The 19,514-nt window shown below is 44.2% G+C and overlaps 1 protein-coding gene across 3 annotated transcripts; it reads left to right on the plus strand.

The window, feature by feature from the left end:
* On the plus strand, positions 1-16,830 carry zufsp (zinc finger containing ubiquitin peptidase 1). Of its 3 annotated transcripts, none has more exons than XM_028581566.1 (12): positions 1-109; positions 1,677-2,150; positions 3,714-3,815; positions 4,101-4,160; positions 6,191-6,295; positions 6,412-6,500; positions 7,614-7,782; positions 11,514-11,702; positions 13,924-14,089; positions 15,524-15,684; positions 16,239-16,459; positions 16,654-16,830. In XM_028581566.1, exons 2-12 carry the CDS (start codon positions 1,685-1,687, stop codon positions 16,699-16,701), a joined length of 1,776 nt encoding a protein of 591 aa, XP_028437367.1. In that variant the 5' UTR covers positions 1-109; positions 1,677-1,684; the 3' UTR covers positions 16,702-16,830. The 3 variants fall into 3 exon arrangements, with proteins under 3 accessions (XP_028437367.1, XP_028437368.1, XP_028437369.1); XM_028581567.1 differs by having other exon boundaries at positions 6,191-6,289; XM_028581568.1 differs by lacking the exons at positions 13,924-14,089; positions 16,654-16,830 and having other exon boundaries at positions 16,239-16,432.
* Positions 16,831-19,514: the final 2,684 nt, after the last annotated feature.

The raw sequence follows: 19,514 nt of genomic DNA on the forward strand, positions 1-19,514 counted from the left end.
GCCGGAAGTCGGAAGTCAGAGTTGCATGGTGGCGTCATAAAGCCCGGATTTACCAATACATGATGGTTTCGGAGCTGCAGAAAAGAAAGTGAAACGCTTCTCATTGACCGTGAGTAGCTTCCGACTGAAAATATTTTAAAGTGTCGAATGTGTCAAACGTATAGCTAGAGATATAAATATAACGCTAACGGAACCTATTGGTGTGTTCGCTCACGGTAACGTTACATAGCTACATACGTAGCTACATGTTCTGGTGTCTAACGTTAACAACACTGATGCCAGGTTCCATTCAGAACACCTGCTCTTTTACGGTAGTTTGGCTCAGAACCACGGCGTGTCATTAACATGATTTACCGACTAATAATAATACTAACCTGTCTTCATGTCAGCATTATTCCATATAACGTGACACACAGCAGCAAACAGGAGCGGAGCGCTAAGCGTTTTAGAAAGCTAACGGTAACGTTGGGCAGTTGGCCGTTTAAACATCTTTCTGAAAGCTCTAAAACAGAACTAAACGGAGAAGACCATCAAAAATGAAATGCTGCTCTCAAAACCGTGTCCTTTTCTTCTGAAATCCAGACCCCCAGCTTCCAAATATGAACTTGCAGAGCGTCAGCCTTTTTTTTTTTGCTTCACGAGGTCACGTTTCATATTCAAATGTATAGACAAAGGGGTTGTTTATGTTGTTTTGTCCGGTCCCACAATAGGTTGCTATGTTATGTGCAGAATAAAGACTGTAAATATGTCCTATAAATATTGCACTGACACTCATTAATCACTGTGCCAGGAGAGGAGATCCAATCTATCTCTCCAGTAGGGCTGCACGATTATGGAAACAAAAATATAATCACGATTATTTTGGTCAATATTGAAATCACGATAATTTAACACGATTACTTGTTGACTTCTGGAAAGATGTTGCAGTTATAGAACTCAAAAAAACGTGGAAAAAGTTACATAAATCAACAGTAAAAAAAACAAACTGAATTTGCCTTGATACTTTTCCTATTTAAACTTTATTTTTTCATTCAGAACACAAGAGAAAATAAGAGTTTACTTATAACTAATAATTGTTTTTCTCAATTATTCTGTTTTTGTGATCATTGGGAGCCGAAATCATAATCACGATAAAATTTTGATTAATTGCACAGCCCTACTCTCCAGTTTCAGAATCCCACCGTCAACTGATGGTTGTTAACACTGCAGCCCTGTTAGCCTGTGTTTAGAGTTCCATTTTGTGTACGTGTGTACAATGGAGAACAATTGTAAAGTGAGAATTTCACTTGAAAAGAACTTTTATTTATGTAACAAATTCATCAAGAACTAGAAGGGCACTCTGAGAGCTACTGAAGATGCCAGCGTTCAGTGTGTGTGTGTGTGTGTGTGTGTGTGTGTGTGTGTGTGTGTGTGTGTGTGTGTGTGTGTGTGTGTGTGTGTGTGTGCGCCGCTTGCAAAGTACTGTGACATATCTGCTATTATTGGCAGCCGCCACATGGCAGAGACGTTGCTACTTATACCTTTAAGAACTGAGTATTGTGCTTATTAAGTGATATTGTGAAGACCTGCTGCATGCCACTGGTCCATGGGTTTGCGTATGTATTGTACTGCATCTGTAATATTTGTGTCCCTGTACCATTTTCTTGATAAATATATATGTGTGTGTGTGTGTGTAGGCTCCACCATGCTGACCTGTGAAATATGTGGCGAGGAGCTCCTCTTGGAAGAGGACATGAGAACCCATCTGGTCCTCAGCCACCTGGAGCAGGAGCTGCGCTGCCCCCTGTGTTCCCTGTCGGGGGTGTCCTACGATGAGCTCTGCTTCCACATCAGCTGTGCACATCCGGAGGAGCAGCCCGGAGCACAGGGTCCCGCTGGCTTCGTGCCCCCGTCCGGCTGCTCTGCTGGAACTGAGACACCCCAGTCATGCTCGGCTGAGGGCAGCCGGGTTACACCCCCCGCTGCCTCTAGCGTCCCCACAGACTCGGTGCTAGCTCAACACAACAAGGCCCTAGATGCCGTGGGTTCGCCACCTGGGGAGACTGCGACAGCACGGAGCACTAAAACAAGTCCGGAGTGCGTTGCGCCCTGCAATGAGGACAATGATGGAGTTAAAGCCAAACAATACCGGCTGTCTGTACCAAGAAAAGGTGATTCAACTTTTTCAAACTTTCATTTCAAACTTGAAAGGTCCTATGACCTGCTGCTTTTTGGATGCTTTTATATAGAACTTAGTGGTCCCCTAATACTGTATCTGAAGTCTCTTTTATATAGACCTTAGTGGTCCCCTAATACTGTATCTGAAGTCTCTTTTATATAGGCCTTAGTGGTCCCCTAATACTGTATTTGAAGTCTCTTTTATATAGATCTTAGTGGTCCCCTAGTACTGTATCTGAAGTCTCTTTTATATAGACCTTAGTGGTCCCCTAATACTGTATCTGAAGTTTCTTTTATATAGACCTTAGTGGTCCCCTAATACTGTATCTGAAGTCTCTTTTATATAGACCTTAGTGGTCTCCTAATACTGTATCTGAAGTCTCTTTTATATAGACCTTAGTGGTCTCCTAATACTGTATCTGAAGTCTCTTTTATATAGACCTTAGTGGTCTCCTAATACTGTATCTGAAGTCTCTTTTATATAGACCTTAGTGGTCCCCTAATACTGTATCTGAAGTCTCTTTTATATAGACCTTAGTGGTCCCCTAATACTGTATCTGAAGTCTCTTTTATATAGACCTTAGTGGTCCGCTAATACTGTATCTGAAGTCTCTTTTATATAGACCTTAGTGGTCCCCTAATACTGTATCTGAAGTATCTTTTATATAGACCTTAGTGGTCCCCTAATACTGTATCTGAAGTCTCTTTTTATATAGACCTTAGTGGTCCCCTAATACTGTATCTGAAGTCTCTTTTATATAGACCTTAGTGGTCTCCTAATACTGTATCTGAAGTCTCTTTTATATAGACCTTAGTGGTCTCCTAATACTGTATCTGAAGTCTCTTTTATATAGACCTTAGTGGTCCCCTAATACTGTATCTGAAGTCTCTTTTATATAGACCTTAGTGGTCCCCTAATACTGTATCTGAAGTCTCTTTTATATAGACCTTAGTGGTCCCCTAATACTGTATCTGAAGTCTCTTTTATATAGACCTTAGTGGTCTCCTAATACTGTATCTGAAGTCTCTTTCGTGGTACAGCATTACAGCCACTAGAGCCAGTCCTACAATGAGCTTTCCTTAGATGTGTCATTTCTGTGTCTGTAGCTTTAAATGCTATTGAGGAGGAGAGGGGGGGGGGGCAAGGAGGAGGGTGGGGGTGTGGCCTTGACCAACTGCCACTTTGTTCGTTTGAAAGCCATGATATCTCTCTCTCTCTCTCTCTCTCTCTCTCTCTCTCTCTCTCTCTCTCTCTCTCTCATGGGTGGTCCAAATTCTCTGTGCAGGCGAAGCAGAGAAAGGGGAGGTAACCTTCCTCCTTATGACCTCATAAGGAGCAAGATTCCAGATCGGCCCATCTGAGCTTTCATTTTCTCAAAGGCAGAGCAGGATACCCAGGGCTCGGTTTACACCTATCACCATTTCTAGTCACTGGGGGACCATAGGCAGGCTGGGGGGAACTCATATTAATATTAAAAAAACATCAAAGTGAAATTGTCACGCCACGGCACCTTTTAAAGTCCCATAGGCTTGAAACGGTGCTGTATTTGTTCCAGAGAAGCTGTTCTCCTGCCCCATGTGTGCTCTCGTGTGCAGCAGCTGTTTCCTCCTGCAGGAGCACGTGGAGTTGCATCTGCAGGAACAGCGCTCCCATGAAGGTAACTCCCTCTGCCATGTACACAACTATGTTCAGTTACCTGTTACCAGCACACAGCCAACCTGCCAAGGATCTGGGCCCTTTTCCTCAGGGGGCACAAATTCAATTCAATTTTATTTATAGTATCAAATCATAACAGGAGTTATCTCAGGACACTTAACAGATAGAGTAAGTCTAGACCACACTCTATATAATTTACAAAGACCCAACAATTCCAGTGATTCCCCCTCAAGAGCAGACAGAAGCCACATGTGTGTACATTCTTCCTGACTGTTTGTGTGTTCAGGGTCAGCACCGGAGGCGTGTTCACCAGCCAGGACATCGCCGGCAGCCAACAGTCACTCAGGTGGGTCTCCTCCGACACAGTCAGTGTCTTTGTATCGGCCGCTGGCCGGTATGTCGAACAACAAAATGATCTTCTCTCCATCCAGCCGAGGTGGATGATGTCTCTTCATTTGTAAAAGAAAAACACAACATGACAGCATGAAAGTGGTTGGCTGTTAATCAGCCTGATGCTGATGATGCAGCAGTGTTTTTAAAAAAATTTTTTTAGACCAGAGACACAATGTTTTAGCCACACTGGCAGATTCCGTGAATGGTGAACACTGTGTCTTTTTGTCTCCTGTGATTTTAACACAGAGGTTTCAGTGGAATTTTCCTCTTAGGGATAAAATACTGAAGGTTAAAGGAACACACCGACTTATTGGGACTTTAGCTTATTCACCGTAACCCCCAGAGTTAGACAAGTCGATACATACCCTTCTCATCTCCGTGTGTGCTGTAATGCTGTCTGACGGCTCCAGCAGCATCAGGCCAGCACATAACATGCAGGTAACTGGTTCCAGTAATCCTACTGCTCCGAATAAGTGACAAAATACCGCCAACATGTTCCTATTTACATGTTGTGATTTGTAGAGTGACAGCGTGTACAAAAAAACAACTTAACATGAGACACAGGCGTCTTCTAACAGTAAACAAACTGGGAACTATATTCTCAGACAGGCTTGTTGCGAGCATATCACTCCGCCCAAGTACTATATTCTTCCACCTGAGAATATAGTTCCCGGTTTGTTTACAGTTAGAAGACGCCTGTGTCTCATGTTACGTTGTTTTTTTGTACACGCTGTCACTCTACAAATCACAACATGTAAATAGGAACATGTTGGTGTTATTTTGTCACAATTGGGAGCAGTAGGCTAGTTGGAACCAGTTACCTGCAGGATCTGTGCTGGGCTAAGCTAATGCTGGAAGCGTCCGACAGTGTTACAGCACGCACAGAGATGAGAAGGGTATGTATGGACTTGTCTAACTCTGTGGGTTACAGTGAATAAGCTAAATTCCCAATAAGTTGGTGTGTTCCTTTAACCCCCACTTAACTTGAATGGCACGGACTAGAGCGGCAAAGACGAATCGATAAATTGATTAGTTGTCAACTCTTAAATTAATCGCCAATTATTTTGATAATTGTCGGTTTGAGTAATTTTTTTTTTAAGACAAATATACAAATTCTTTGATTCCATCTTCTTAAATGTGAATATGTTCTAGTTTCTTGTCTCCCAAAACAAGACATTTGAGGATGTCGTCTTGCACTTTTGTGAAACACTGATCCCCGTTTTTCACCATTTTGCTGACCCTTTATAGACCAAACAACTAATCGAATAATCGAGGAAATAATCAACAGATTAATCGACTATGAAAATAATGTTTAGTCGCAGCCCTTGCACAAACCATGATGTTTTGGCTACACTGCACGCGTAATGTATTCGGAGCGTTTGCGGTTGTGCCGCTGAATGTGTCTTTTAACCGGCGGCGTAGGATTCACGGCGAGACAGTGAGCGGCGTAGGATTCACAGCGAGCGGCGTAGGATTCACGGCGAGACAGTGAGCGGCGTAGGATTCACGGCGAGACAGTGAGCTTTCCCTCTGGCATCGTTGTTGTTGTTGTTTCTTCCGTTTTTTGGAGACGGCACAGCGCTGGGAGACGTCAATCTACGGTCAGCTGTTTCCAGAGAACGCAGGTGACAGGAAATAAGAACTAAAATGGCACTCGTTAACAGTCATTAAGACACGTCCTGTACCGTAGTTGAGTTTAAAAGAAATATAGCCACTTTATGATTCATTTCTGTGTTAAAGAGAAACCTCACCTCAAAAGAAATGTCAATTAAAACCCTATTTTCCGCGGTGCAGACGCACCGCTTGCGCGCTGCTCTCGTGCCCGGTTGTCGCCAGTTCCAGCGATGATGGTTGAAGCTTAGGGTTCAAGCATCCGCTCCGCCGACGTTACACCTGCAATGCAGCCGGCCCATCAGCCCGTCTCCTCTGTCTCCGTTTGAACTCTGTTTGTTATAACTGGACTGTTTCTCATCTGTTCTGTAGGAGAGCGGAGATTGGAGTGCCCCATGTGCTCCGTGGTCTGCAGTGACAGCTTCTCTCTGCAGGAGCATGTGGAGCTGCATTTAGACCACGCTGCAGCAGGTACGGGTTAGTACGGGTCTTCTTATTTCCTATCTGTCTGATCTGATGCACGCTCACACCTGACGTGTGTGTGTGTGTGTGTGTGTGTGTGTGTGTGTGTGTGTGTGTGTGTGTGTGTGCAGCGAGCTCTGGCTCTGACCTGAAGCTGGCCAAGCAGCTGCAGCAGCAGGAGGAGGCCCAGCAGGAGAGAGAGGAGTTCAAGAAGCTGCAGGTCTGGATGCTACGCTGCAGAGAATACATGTGTTTAGACAGTGAGGCATATTTGTTGGATTTCCAATAAATTTTTGACTTGAAGGGTAAGAGTTCATTAAGGGTGAACCGTGAGAGTACCACGAGTATAGTTTGTGTGAGGTATGAATTAGGGCTGGGCGATATATCGATATTATATCGATATCGTGATATGAGACTAGATATCGTCTTAGATTTTGGATATCGGAATATCGTGATATGATCATAAGTGTCTTTTCCTGGTTTTAAAGTCTGCATTACAGTAAAGTGATGTCATTTTCTGAACTTGGCCTCTGTTATTTTATAGGCTATTTTTATTTATTTAAATGTGCACCTTATGGAGCTTTGATTTAAAAAAAAAAAAAAAAAAAAAAAAAAGGTACTCCTGTTGTTATACAGTAATTATGTTTACATGATATTGTTATTTGAACAGCTGAGCATTTAATCATGAACAAGGTGAAGAAACCTGTTTATTATTTATTCATTTGATTTTGCAACTGTTCACTGAAATAGCCGGTTTCTATGAAACTACATGTGACATGTCATATTTGGCTTTGACTTTGACTGAACTGCTCTCACTTTGCGGAAAAAAATATCGGGATATATTCGTATATCGATATTCAGCCAAAATATATCGGGATATGACTTTTGGTCCATATCGCCCAGCCCTAGTATGAATATATATATATATATATATATATATATATATATATATATATATATATATATATATATATATATATATATATATATATATATATAAATAAATAATACGGTGGTTGCTCGGAATGGGAGGGGCTAGAAAGTAATATTCAGTTGGTTGTCATATACAATTTTACCGCTAGATGGGAGAAATTCTTACACAATGTAGCTTTAACTAACTAATCGACCACCACCCCCCCAGTTCCACAATTGTTCCAGTGTTTCCTCTATGTTGATTTGACGTAAAGGAAACCCTGTGTTCATGTTGTGTTTAAACATTGTCATCATGGTGTGTGTGCACCGTGTGGCGCTGCTGCTCTCTCTCTGTGTTCGTGTAACGCAGTAACACATGCTTGGGTGTCTTGAAGCTGTCCTGTGTGCTGTGTTTGTGCAGAGGCAGTTTGGTCTGGACGGCGGGGGGGGCTACAGCAGACAGATGGAGAGGACCATGGAGCGAGCGGTGGCCCGGGGTCTCATGGCCCCCGCAGAGTTCCACTGTCAGAGGGCTGAGATGATGGAGTCTCTGGCCTCAGGGGTCGACGATGGCAGAACCAGAACTCGGGGTATGTTGGGTTCATGTCCTGTTACACAAGACCCACTGCCGCTCTACAGGTCAGCCCTGTGTGCCCATCACTGACTCTGCCTTTTCATTTCAACGCAATGTTCAGTTCATTCTCTAACCGTACAATAATGAGACCTATGTATTATTATACATATATGTAGCTGAGACAGACACTTTTAAGTCAAGGAGAGATGCGAGGAAATCATGGGGAGGAGGAGAGAGGAACCGAGGAAATGTGTTTTAGAGAGCGGAGACCTCCTTTCCTCTGAAGCGTCCCATTCATTCTTCAGCTGTTTGGGCGGAGTTAGCAACTCCTTCAGCTGCACGGCTTCCAGGAAGGCTGCTCTCGTGTAGCCTCGCCTGTTACGCCTCGATAAATCCTCCTCGATGCTCGCTCCTCGGTCCTCGGGGCAGAAATAAGGCCGGCTACACACTGGCTGCGTGGCGTGAGCGTGGCATTTCTGTTGCGTGTCAGCTGCGTGGATTTTGTCTGCCTTTACACACCAGAAACGTGTCTGACGCAGCGCTGCTGCTGCTAGCCTTGTCTGGACACATGGATGTTTCCCATTGATAAAATGAAATACCATGTTAAACATAAATATATACTGATTTGATTACAGCGAAGACAACGTCGGCAGTATTGACGGCAAAATAGGCTCCAGGATATTTCGCAGATTGACAGGTGCAATGTAGGAAAATATATATATTTTTTTTAAATTACATTTATATCTGCATTTATATTAAAACCTAGAGACTTTCAAACCTCAACATGTCATTTATTAATATGTATTTGTGTCAAAATGACATATAATATATTCTATTTTGCCTGGAAACAAACACGGGAGCCGAAATATAAACCGACACGCCACGCAGCCAGTGTGTAGCCGGCCCAAGAGCTTTGAGACGGCCTTCACCGAGGAGGGACCGAACAACATCGGGTTCAGCTGAGGACAGAGGAGCTATCAAATAACGGTTACGAGTAGAGCCCGACTGATAAAGGATTTTTAAGGCCGATACCGATACAAATATTCCGATATCGGCCGATTATATATTTAAAACAAAAAAATCCAGAAATGCGTAACAAAACATAAACCGACTTCCAGATGGTGGACAAACTATGCAACGGCAACACTCAGAACATGGTTGAAGGGGGTTTCGTCCGTTTTTTAATTTTTATTTTATTTTTTTATATTTATTTATCGGAATAATTTCTTTGTCATTATAAATGATTCTGATAAATGAATATTTAAAAAAAACAACAACAAAAAAACATTTATCTGCCATTATAAATACCGATAGTTTGGAAAAAGTTTAATATCGCTGATGAACTTTTAAAGTTTGTTGGCTTACGTTGGCCTGCTAATTCCACCCAGCATGCCCTTCGTGCAACAATGGTCACGGATAACGAGCCAAACAAAGCTGTCTCTCATCTGCTTACCTATGCTGTGACCAGAGTGCGTGTGAATGAAACATTAAGTTGTTCAATTTTACTAGTTTAATTTTAGTGGCCGGCCTGCTGGTTAGTTGGTTAACAAGCTGGAGGGCTCAGTTCTTAGTTTAGCACGCTTTCCAAGTTGTCTTCTGACCAGTTGTACGTTGCAGAGCGCCACATATTGTACCGGAGGTGGAGTTGCTCCCGTCATTCATCCCATTCTTCCCCGCTCATGTATACAGGGAGAACTGGCAGAACCCGGTTGTTCACTTAACCGGGGTAGGACCAGGTTACTGCTGTGCATGGAAACACACTAAGTGGCTTGTGACTTGTATTGTCACGCGTCAGTATTTGCCCTGACATACCACATCTTTCTTTATCCTGATCCAGTTCTTCAGCATTCCTCAGCAGCTTTCACAAACTATTCTTTTAGTTAATCATTATTTGTGTGTGTGTGTGTGTGTGTGTGTGTGTGTGTGTGTGTGTGTGTGTGTGTGTGTGTGTGTGTGTGTGTGTGTGTGTGTGTGTGTGTGTGTGTGTGTGTGTGTGATCATATTTAGCTGCTTATACAAACTACTGTCAGCTCTGCCGCTCAATGAGTGAGGCATGCAGAGGAACTAGGGAAGATGATACACTGACACACTGTCCGTTTCTATTGGACTGTCATCAATAGGCAGGATAGATGACCCAGTGTGTATGGAGTAGAGCTTAGATCGGGTCCACAAAGAGGCCCTACCCTTTTTTATGAGCCCGAGCCCGATTTAAACCTGACATATTTTTAATGCGTGGGCCGTTTGTAACTGACATTCTCAACTACAATTCCGAGTTGTTTGAACTACAGAAATCTGTCTAGAATTATCTTAATGAATACCGGTAATGCATCAAGGACAAAGCAAGTAAACTGCGCCGTTTGTTTATTTAGAATGGATCGGAATGAAAAACTTGTAAGTCAAGTTTCGACTTCATTTGTCAGCCAAGTGTGCCGTTGGATTGGCGGTTAACACTATTTCCGACTGAAATATTTTCCCTGTGTCGCGCCGGACAGCGGCAGACTTTTATTTTATTTTTTTTCTCCCTTTTCTGCCGAGTGGCGCACTGCCGCTCGCGGTGTGAAGCCTGTGTGTGCGCTATTCTCCGACATGCAGTCTACAATCACTGCTGATAGCCGGCTTTTTGTACACGCTCCGAAACGGACGTAAAAATATCACGCCGTCTTAAATGTAGGCTACTTTTAAAATGCCATATTTTCCCTCTGGGCTCACCAAAACGGACGGAAAAGCATATTAACCATTCACTGACTGCACGTGATCGCTAGTAAACTTATTACACCTGCTCTGCTAGTCTATCGTTCAGGACAAGAGCCTGTAGCCTGGTGGTGGGGGGAGGCCAGACAGCCTCCCCAAATTGTCTACCCTTTCAAACTCCTACCTGGGTGTATACAGGCCTCTTGGACACTATCTGAGAGAGTTTTCTCCTGTGCAGGACTTAGCGCTGGGCAATATGGAGAAAATCAAATATCACCATATTTTTGACCAAATACTGATGAAATTTTTGATGAATAATCATCAGTAATGTGGATATGATGACTAAGTGGGTAAAGGCAAATAATAGAACAGTTACAACAGTCTGGTGAGTTCAGAAAATGACATCACTTTACTGTAATGCAGCCTTTAAAACCAGGAAAAGACAACACCTATGTCATATCACGATATCCAAAATCTAAGACTATATCTAGTCTCATATCACAATATCGATATAATATCGATATATTGCCCAGCTCTAGCAGGACATGCCATAAGTCAGGAGGGGTGTCTATCTTGCCAGAGAAGGCAAATATGGTCATTTTTCTGCAAAAGAACTGCTAAAGTTTGAAGCTGTTTGGCATACCAACTCAACAGCATTTATTTAGTTGTTACTTGTTAATAGTGTAACTGTTATTTTTTTAAATTATTGTAGTTGTGTTAGGTGACTTTAGGTTTACTTATTATATATTTAAGTACTTTAAAACGTGAATATATTGACCCAACCCTAGACACTTGACGGAATTGAGCCATCGTTAAGGTTATCAATATGAGCTGTGCTTTTCCTACTATGACAAAGTTGAAATGTCTGCTATGAAAAAGGTCCATTGTGGTAAAGGATGGTCTAAGGAATAATTCCACAATAATTTCTTGATATTTCACCATCCAGTTGTGATGTCTGTCTGTGTGTGTGTGTGTGTGTGTGAGTCAGAGTGAGCTCTGTGTATCACTAACGCTGAGGGAATGTGCCCGAGCCGACCTGCTTTCCTCTGTGTCTAGGTGTGGTCCGAGCGCTGTACGAGTACTACCAGACCGAGTGCGGAGACAGTGTCCACGTGTGGCTGAGCGCGGACACGGACCACTACTGCTCCTCGGCGGGGGACAAAGGCTGGGGCTGCGGATACAGAAACCTCCAGATGCTGCTCTCCTCGCTGCACACAATCGACGCATTCGCCGCCCTCCTACAAGGTGCACAGTCACTCTGCGTATATACCAGTCCAATTGAAAGAAAAACCGGTCCCACACGAGCCGATAAAGGCCGGTAGCATGTGTATTCTCAGAGTTCTCGGTGAGTCTGACGTGGCGTTAATTATACTGAGGTCAACATGGAGGAAGGGTTGACTTTGCAAATGAAAACCGGAGCAGGTCAGTAAACACAGAGGCGTCTTGCGGAAATATATGAGAAAGGTTTCTTATATAAGCTTCAAAAGGTAAGGGATTCATATCTGGGAATTTCTTAGTCTGGCTCCGCCCTCCTACGTACTTCCGCTCAATTTTCATTTCAATTCAGTACTCCGTCTGGGTTCGCGGTATAGTCTTGGGTTTTCTCCGGCCAAATATTTGGCGGTCCAATCAGCGAACAGAGGGTGGGGCGGAGAACGACGACATTGAGGTTCGGTAACCTTCGGTGAGTTCCGTAATAGCGGCGGAGAAAGATGGATGCGAGCGAAGCCATTCGGTCCATTGTGGCAACGCTCCCGAATATCCAGAAGTTAAAGAGCGAGAACAGTCTTTCTCGCTCAGTGGTGAAGGAGTTGGCTAAGGCTAACGCTAGCAGTGCTAAGCCGATAGTTGTTGTTGTCTCCCCTCGTGTTAGCCTGGTCCTACCAGGCAGCGATATTACGAATCCCACTATGGCCACGCCAAGACCCGCCCTTCAAAAGCATTTATTGGCGAGGCGTCCATGCTTACGCAAGGTAACGTAACCCCATTAGTTCAGGTGCTATCCCTTGACCAATCGGCTATCCTAACCTTAACCACTTGATGGTCAAATGCCTAACCCCAACCAATCGAGCTGCTTCGTAGGGCGGGTCTTGGCGTGGCCATAGTGGGATTCGTAATTTTGCTACCAGGCAGTACGTAGGAGGGCGGAGCCAGGCTACCAGAGTGGCTCTGGGCACATCCAATAGTTTTAAACTTCAACAGAGTACCCGCCTTCAAGGAAGTTAACACTTGCCAACGGAGAGTGGCCAGACTCTCTGGACCAATGACATGTACCAGAGTCTGGTAGGACCAGGCTAGGAATTTATTAGAACAGCAACGATTAATAGATACATTGATTAGTTCTGTTAAATTAATCTCCAACTGTTTTGACAATCGATTATTCTGCTTAAGTCACTTTTTTATTTTAAAAAAAAAACAGTCAAACTTGCGTGATATCAACTTGTTAAATGTGAATATGTTCTAGTTTCTTGTCTCCTCTGTGACTCTAAACTTGAATATCTTTGAGTTGTGGACAAAACGAGACATTTGAGGACGTCCTCTTGGGCTTTTTGGGAAACTCTGATCCACATTTTTCACCGTTTTCTGACATTGTAGACACCAAACGACTGATCCATTCATCCAGACAATAATCCACAGATGAATAAACTATGAAATAATCATTAGTTGCAGCGCTAGATTTGATGGTAGTTCTGCCACAATGTTTGAATATGTATGTTTGAAACCAGCGTGGTACATCGTATGTGCAGAGTTTTTAAAGCCCCGTAAATGTATTCAGTGATCTCCTTAATGTCCGGCGTCAACATAGACCCACAAACCCAAAACATGTATTTTCCATTACTTTGGCAGATGGCTCTAAACGCTATATTACCCATGAGCCTCGGTCACTGTTGCTATAGAGAAGAAAGTCAGATGCGTTGCCGTGGTCGCAGAGTTCATCCAAAAGAGTCACCAGTTCATTTGAAGCAGCAGATTGTATCATCGGTTTTGAGAGTGTAATTTTCTCCATTCGGATGATGATGATGATCTGAACACGCCTTCCTTTTTTTGGGTAAGCGGCCTGCAGTGTAAGCATGACGACTCTGAAGCGCGCTGCTGACTCAAAGCACATCATGTCTTGTCCTCGTTCTGCACTATTGTTGTACGGATTAGTGTCTGTCCTTCTGTAGGCTTGTTGACAGCTGTTGATGACCGACTCTCTGCTGAGCTGTAGCCAAACTGTTGGCCAATGAGCCATGCACTGTATACTAACAGAAAGTTATAGTTGACATACTAGAACAGAATGGGTACACCAAGATCCAAGAACAGGTCGAAACATTTCACATCGGATGACACGATACACTGAGACGAAAGTGAGCCGCGATGGCCGATAATAACAAAAGTGACCAGCGTCGCCTCCAGGCGCGCAGCCGTCCACGCGTCCGTTCTTTCCCCCGTTGACTCGAAGGTTCTCCTTTTCTGCTCCCAGAGAAGGCCGTGCCCAGCATCCCCCGGCTGCAGCGTATGATCGAGGACGCTTGGAAAGAAGGGCTGGATCCCAACGGCGCGTCCCACTTCAACCAGCGGCTGCAGGGAACACGAGCCTGGATCGGCGCCACAGAGATCTACGCCCTCCTCACCTCTCTGGGAATCAGGCAAGCCCTATGCTCTAATAACCACCTTATTAACCTGTGCCCTATTAACACATCCCATAAGAGCGACTTGGCCCATTTCATCTTTTTATTACTGCTTGTTACCGCTTTGCGCGGTTGAACGGCGCGAGAAGATGGCTCGGGTCTGTGTTGCTTGGCTGCGCTTTGATGCGTTGGCTTCCTGTACTGAATGTGGACACTGTCGATGTCTAACTGATGTCTTGCTGCTTCCTGTAGCTCTGCATGGCTTATTCAGAAAGCTTATTTGTTGCTCTAGCTGTCTGTGTGGCGTCTTGTTGACTTCTGTCTGTATAGTTTAAACTGCACTAATGTCTCGCTGTTTCCTGTTGCTCTGGTCTAAACTCATCTGGCCAAAGGACTACAGTTGAAAATTAGCCGGCTGGCTAACACTGGCACGTTTACACAATATATACTCATTAATGTGTTAAAGCACACAACCTCAAACCTTGTGTGAGGTGTATTGAAAGCATTTGGATAAGCTAATGTATGCTTATGTTTTATGCACATTTACTGTAAGTTTATTGTGCTTTTATGTGTGATGTGTCGCCATTTTATTGTTCTCTCGACTGCCCAAGACAAATTTTTCCTATAGGAGACATAGGCTTATCTTATCTTAATCACATGTGGCATAAATATTGGTCAGAAGATTTTCTTTACAGACATGCAGTAACTGCTCCAGGATCTCATTCTGGTCCCATTGCAGCTGTGACTTTAAGGGCCCTATCTTGCACCTGGCGCGGCGCAGCGCAAAGCGTCTCTGCTAGTTTAAGACCGACGAAGTTGTCAACTTCCCGTCCATGGGCGTGCTGGTTTTACAGGGGAGGTGTGTTCAGGTGCATTCTAGGCGTATTGCTATCTTGAGGCAGTGGGAAGTGATCGCACCATTGACCAACAAAAACCTGGTCTGAAGTCAATAGCGCAGCATTTCATTATTTTAACAGCGAATTAGTCAAATGCGCCTAGGCTCGTGCTCAGCGCGTGCACACTATGCTTCTTACACACACACACACACACACACACACACACGCACACAAGGAGGCGCAGCAGCACACAAACATGCAAAAGATGACAAAATGATTACGGTGCAAATCCTCCATCATAATAGCAATGCACCGAGGTCCAAACGCGCCTGGCTTTTAAAGGGAACGGGAGATGACCTCTGATTGGTTTATTGCATGTTACGCCCAAAACACACCTATGAATTAATGAAGACACTAAGCACAAACCCTTTTGAACCATGCGCCTGGCACACAGACCCATTTTTCTGCCGTCAAACTAGCAAAAGTGGATTTGGACACGCCCTAAACGCACCTGCGCCACGCGCCTTCTTGTCGTGCGCTGAGATCGTTCAGATCGTGCCCTACGTCTTCATGCGGCTGTCTGACTCAGTCCACCGTGTCCTGTGTGTGTTCTCAGTGCTCGCATCATGGACTTCCATCAGCCGAGCGGCCCAGGCGGCACCCACCCGCGGCTCTTTGACTGGGTCAAGCAGTACTTCCAGCAGTCCAGCAGGAGCAGCAGACTGCCCCCCCGACTCGTGCACACCTCCATGCCCCCGCTGTACCTGCAGCACCAAGGTACACCGCAGCAGTGATCCACTTCTGATATTGTTTGCCATTGTTACCGTTTGTCGACTAGTCGATTGGAAGAAAACTATTTTGATAATCGATTAACCGTTGGTCATTTTTCATGATATTTTTTTTTTTTTTTTTTTTTTTTTTTTTTGCTGTTTTCAGCCTCTAAAAAATCTTTTCTGTTTTTAATATATTAAACTGAATGTCTTTGAGTTTTGGATTGAGAAAACGAGACCTTTTTAAAGACATCACCTTGGACTTTGAGAAAGTGGGGTTGACGTTTTTCACCATTTCCTGACATCTTGATAGACCAAACAATTAATCGAGAGGGAAAAAAAAAATCAAAACCTTGCGCATATTAAATTTTGAGCCCATGATCAGATTTGAATCCAAATCCTCCAAACGATTCCATTAAAGAAACAATCTTTTTTTTTTTTTTAACCGATTCCAAGTAGGGATCTGTTCTCGATGCCCAATCCTAGTGGGAACACCCGTACCTGGAGCTGTCCACTCGTGACGGGATTTTAAGCTTTCGGGGGCGTGTGTCCTCCCTGCAGGTCACAGCCGCTCCATCGTGGGCCTGGAGCAGAAGAAGAACGGGAGCCTGTGCCTTCTGCTTCTGGACCCCGGCACCTCGGCGTCGGACACCAGGAAGCTGCTGAGCAGGGACAGCGTCTCCCACGCCGTCCGCCACGTCCGCAAGTTCCCCGGCAGCCTGAAGCACAAACAGTACCAGGTAGTGGCGGTGCAGGGCACGCTGTCTGCTGAGGAGAAACAGGTCAGCTGTGTGTGTGTGTGTGTGTGTGTGTGTGTGTGTGTGTGTGTGTGTGTGTGTGTGTGTGTGTGTGTGTGTGTGTGTGTGTGTGTGTGTGTGTGTGTGTGTGTGTGTGTGTGTGTGTGTGTGTGTGTGTGTGTGTGTGTGTGTGTGTGTGTGTGTGTGTAACGGCAGCATTCTTTGTTTTGTGTGTCCAGATCAGCATCTTAAACTCGAGGACATTACGCGCTGAAAGGATCCCGTGAACAGGAATCTTCTATCCACTTTTACTGTCAACATACTTTTTGATTTCAGGAAGTATTTAATGTATTCATTTGCTAATAAATGTTGTAATGTAGCCTTATTTATGTTTTTAATAAACGGTGTTCCCTCCATGCTGTTCACGTATTCCCAGTTAATGTGTGTGTGTGAGAGAGGAAATGGAGCAGAACAACCCCGCCTGACCACAAACAGCCCGGCTCCCAGAGTATCACACTGTTACAATAAGTGCAAATGTCAAAACTCAGATATTTGATTGCTTAAGTGGTTTACTCTCCTTCCTGTGACACACCTTAACAACGGCGTGCATGGTGAGGGAGTTTAAACTGTTTTTCTGATGCGTTTTCACCTGCATTCCCATCATAACCAATGTCAAACATTAACATCCCAGGGGCAAGGTGCAGAGGACCAAATGTCATGTGATTTTAATATCCTAAATTGAGCATGCGGCTGTCAGAATGCGAGGACTCGCTGGTTGGTCATAGATGGAGAAATAGTCTGCTCCCGTTTTTTAAAGGTTCTCTAAGCGATGTGACGCGTTTTTTTAGGCTACAACATTATTTTGTCACATACGGCAAACATCTCCTCACTATCCGCGAACTGCCTGTCCCCTGAATACACTGTAAAAAAAAAAAAAAAAAAAAAAGAAAGTCATGAGCATTGCTTTGAGCACCTTTTTTTAAAGTGGCCATTTTATGGAGAGAAAAAAATCAAAAACTTGGAAGAAAAAAACCTGTTTTGAGTGAGCTACGGTTTCTGAATGTCTTCTGCCTTCAGTGTCCGGGTGAGCTTTCTATGTCACTAGCCGAAACGAGGTGGCTAACCGTAGCATGTTAGCGTGCTAGCTCGTTCTCGATGGCAAAACACTGCTACGACACACACTAGTTCACCATAATCTACAAAAGAACTACTTCCATGTCCCTGTTCTACAGGTATGCTCGTTTAGAAGAAGTCTCCCGGCTAATCCTGTCTTGTACTGACTGAAGTTGTAGAAACAAACCGCTATATGTCATCCTTACCTTAGCTACTGAGCATGTGCGAATGCCAACAAAGATCATACAGAAGTTGAGAGGTCTCACTCTGTAGCTAAAACAGAGCGCTCAACACACAGGGTGAAAAGAGGACCTGCAGCAATGTGCAGTACAACAAAAATATGGTGTTTTTTGAAAATTAAACCATGTAAACCTATTCCGATATAACGTCTAAATTACAATAATGAACCTGAAAATGACCATAATATGGGCGCTTTAATAATGATTTAAACGTTAAGCATGGATGTTCACTCAATTTGAAGAAAAAAATTAAATCTTGTATCTTCATTATCATTGAGACCATTAGTTGTGATTAAGTAGGTGGACTGGAGGATGACTAGTTGGTTAATCTTGTAGTCCGTTTTAAAGAAAAGGCCGTCGCGACACTGAGGCGTCGGACAAACGGTCCAAACCCCCGAAATAATCTGCTGACCGTGATCTAAAACGGAGAAATCCTGGAGCGACACGAGGAAGAGGGATGTTAGTCCTGAAGACTGGGCCAACGGTCCCAGCTGCAGTCCAGAATCACTACCCATCTTTGTCATATCTGAGAGAATAACCCTGAGAATAGGTTGTTTATCAATATGCAATACACTGATCCACGCCCACACACACACACACGTACATTTCCCATAAACGAGATCAGACTAACAGTCACACTCTATCGCATTATAAATAACCCACAACTAAAACCTGTTAGCACAGAAACCATTATAAAAACACAATAGGAATATTTTTCTAAACAGTGTATGAATCATACAGTTACTCAGTCTGTCAGCAGCATGCCAGATTGGGGACTTTTTTTTTTACATTGTGGTATTAGTACTTTTACTGAAGTAAAGGATCTGAATCCTTCTTCCATCGCAGCCTGTAAACAACTCTGTGAATTAGAATTAGAAGTAAAGGGTACTCGTGTGGACATAAACCATTGCGTACTGCAGAGTACTGGCCCATTTCAGTTCAGTTTGAGCTCGATCAGTACTGAGGATTCCCCCCCCACCCCAATCTCCCTCCCCATCCCTCTCCCTCAGCCTGTCATCGCTGGGTGATGTGTGAGGAGGAGGTGAGCTGAGGTGATCTGAGAGCGGGAAGGGAGGGAGGAAAGGAGGGAGGGAGGGAACCTCTGTGCAAGTTCCCGGAGCTGCTTTCTGTCAGCGGGGCGTTCAGCAGCGCGCAGCCGGGCCGAAGAGGTGGGACCGCCGGGCCGCCACGGTTTATAGCAGAGTGGGTGAAAAGAATAAGAAAAGAGAAGGGGAAAAAAGCAGTAGATTTCCGAGAGTGAAGTGGGCTGATCAAGGTGCGCGTGGTGGACGGAGAGAGAGAACCCAGCGGACAGAAGAGCGCGCAGCAGGTACGGCTGTATGCAGCATGTTGGTGACGACGGGCACCTTTTTTACACTGAGTGGACCTGGACGAGCTGGGATGTAGACTACTGTGGCCTACCTGAGTGCACTTTCCCGGTCCCGTGTTCTGCTCCTTTCTACTTGCATGTCTCAGAGGGAGATATTGTACTTTTTTGCCGCACCACATTAATCAGACAGATTTCAGTGCCTTTTCAGGTTATTACAACCAAATATAATCAGCTAAATAAATGATGATTCTAGATTAAAGTACCCAGCAGAATATAAAGTCGGTCAAATGAGCTGCACCTTTACCAGCTGCAACATTTAAACATCACACCAGTTGTATAGATTATTCTGCAGAATGAGGACTTTTTTTTTATTTATTTTTTTAACTGTTGGTACTTGAAGTTTGTTTTGATGCTGATA

The sequence above is a fragment of the Perca flavescens genome, chromosome 6 (genome assembly GCF_004354835.1).
Source record: "Perca flavescens isolate YP-PL-M2 chromosome 6, PFLA_1.0, whole genome shotgun sequence".
In the NCBI taxonomy this organism is placed as follows: Eukaryota; Metazoa; Chordata; class Actinopteri; order Perciformes; family Percidae; genus Perca; species Perca flavescens.

What these genes read in the sequence shown, in the direction of transcription:
- zufsp (XM_028581566.1), top strand. Translation starts at nt 1,685, where the DNA reads ATGCTGACCTGTGAAATATGTGGCGAGGAGCTCCTCTTGGAAGAGGAC. An exon ending in CCACGCTGCAGCAGGTACGG is followed by an intron (nt 6,296 to 6,411) that starts GTTAGTACGGGT and finishes GTGTGTGTGCAG; the next exon opens with CGAGCTCTGGCTCTGACCTG. An exon ending in CTCACCTCTCTGGGAATCAG is followed by an intron (nt 14,090 to 15,523) that starts GCAAGCCCTATG and finishes GTGTGTTCTCAG; the next exon opens with TGCTCGCATCATGGACTTCC.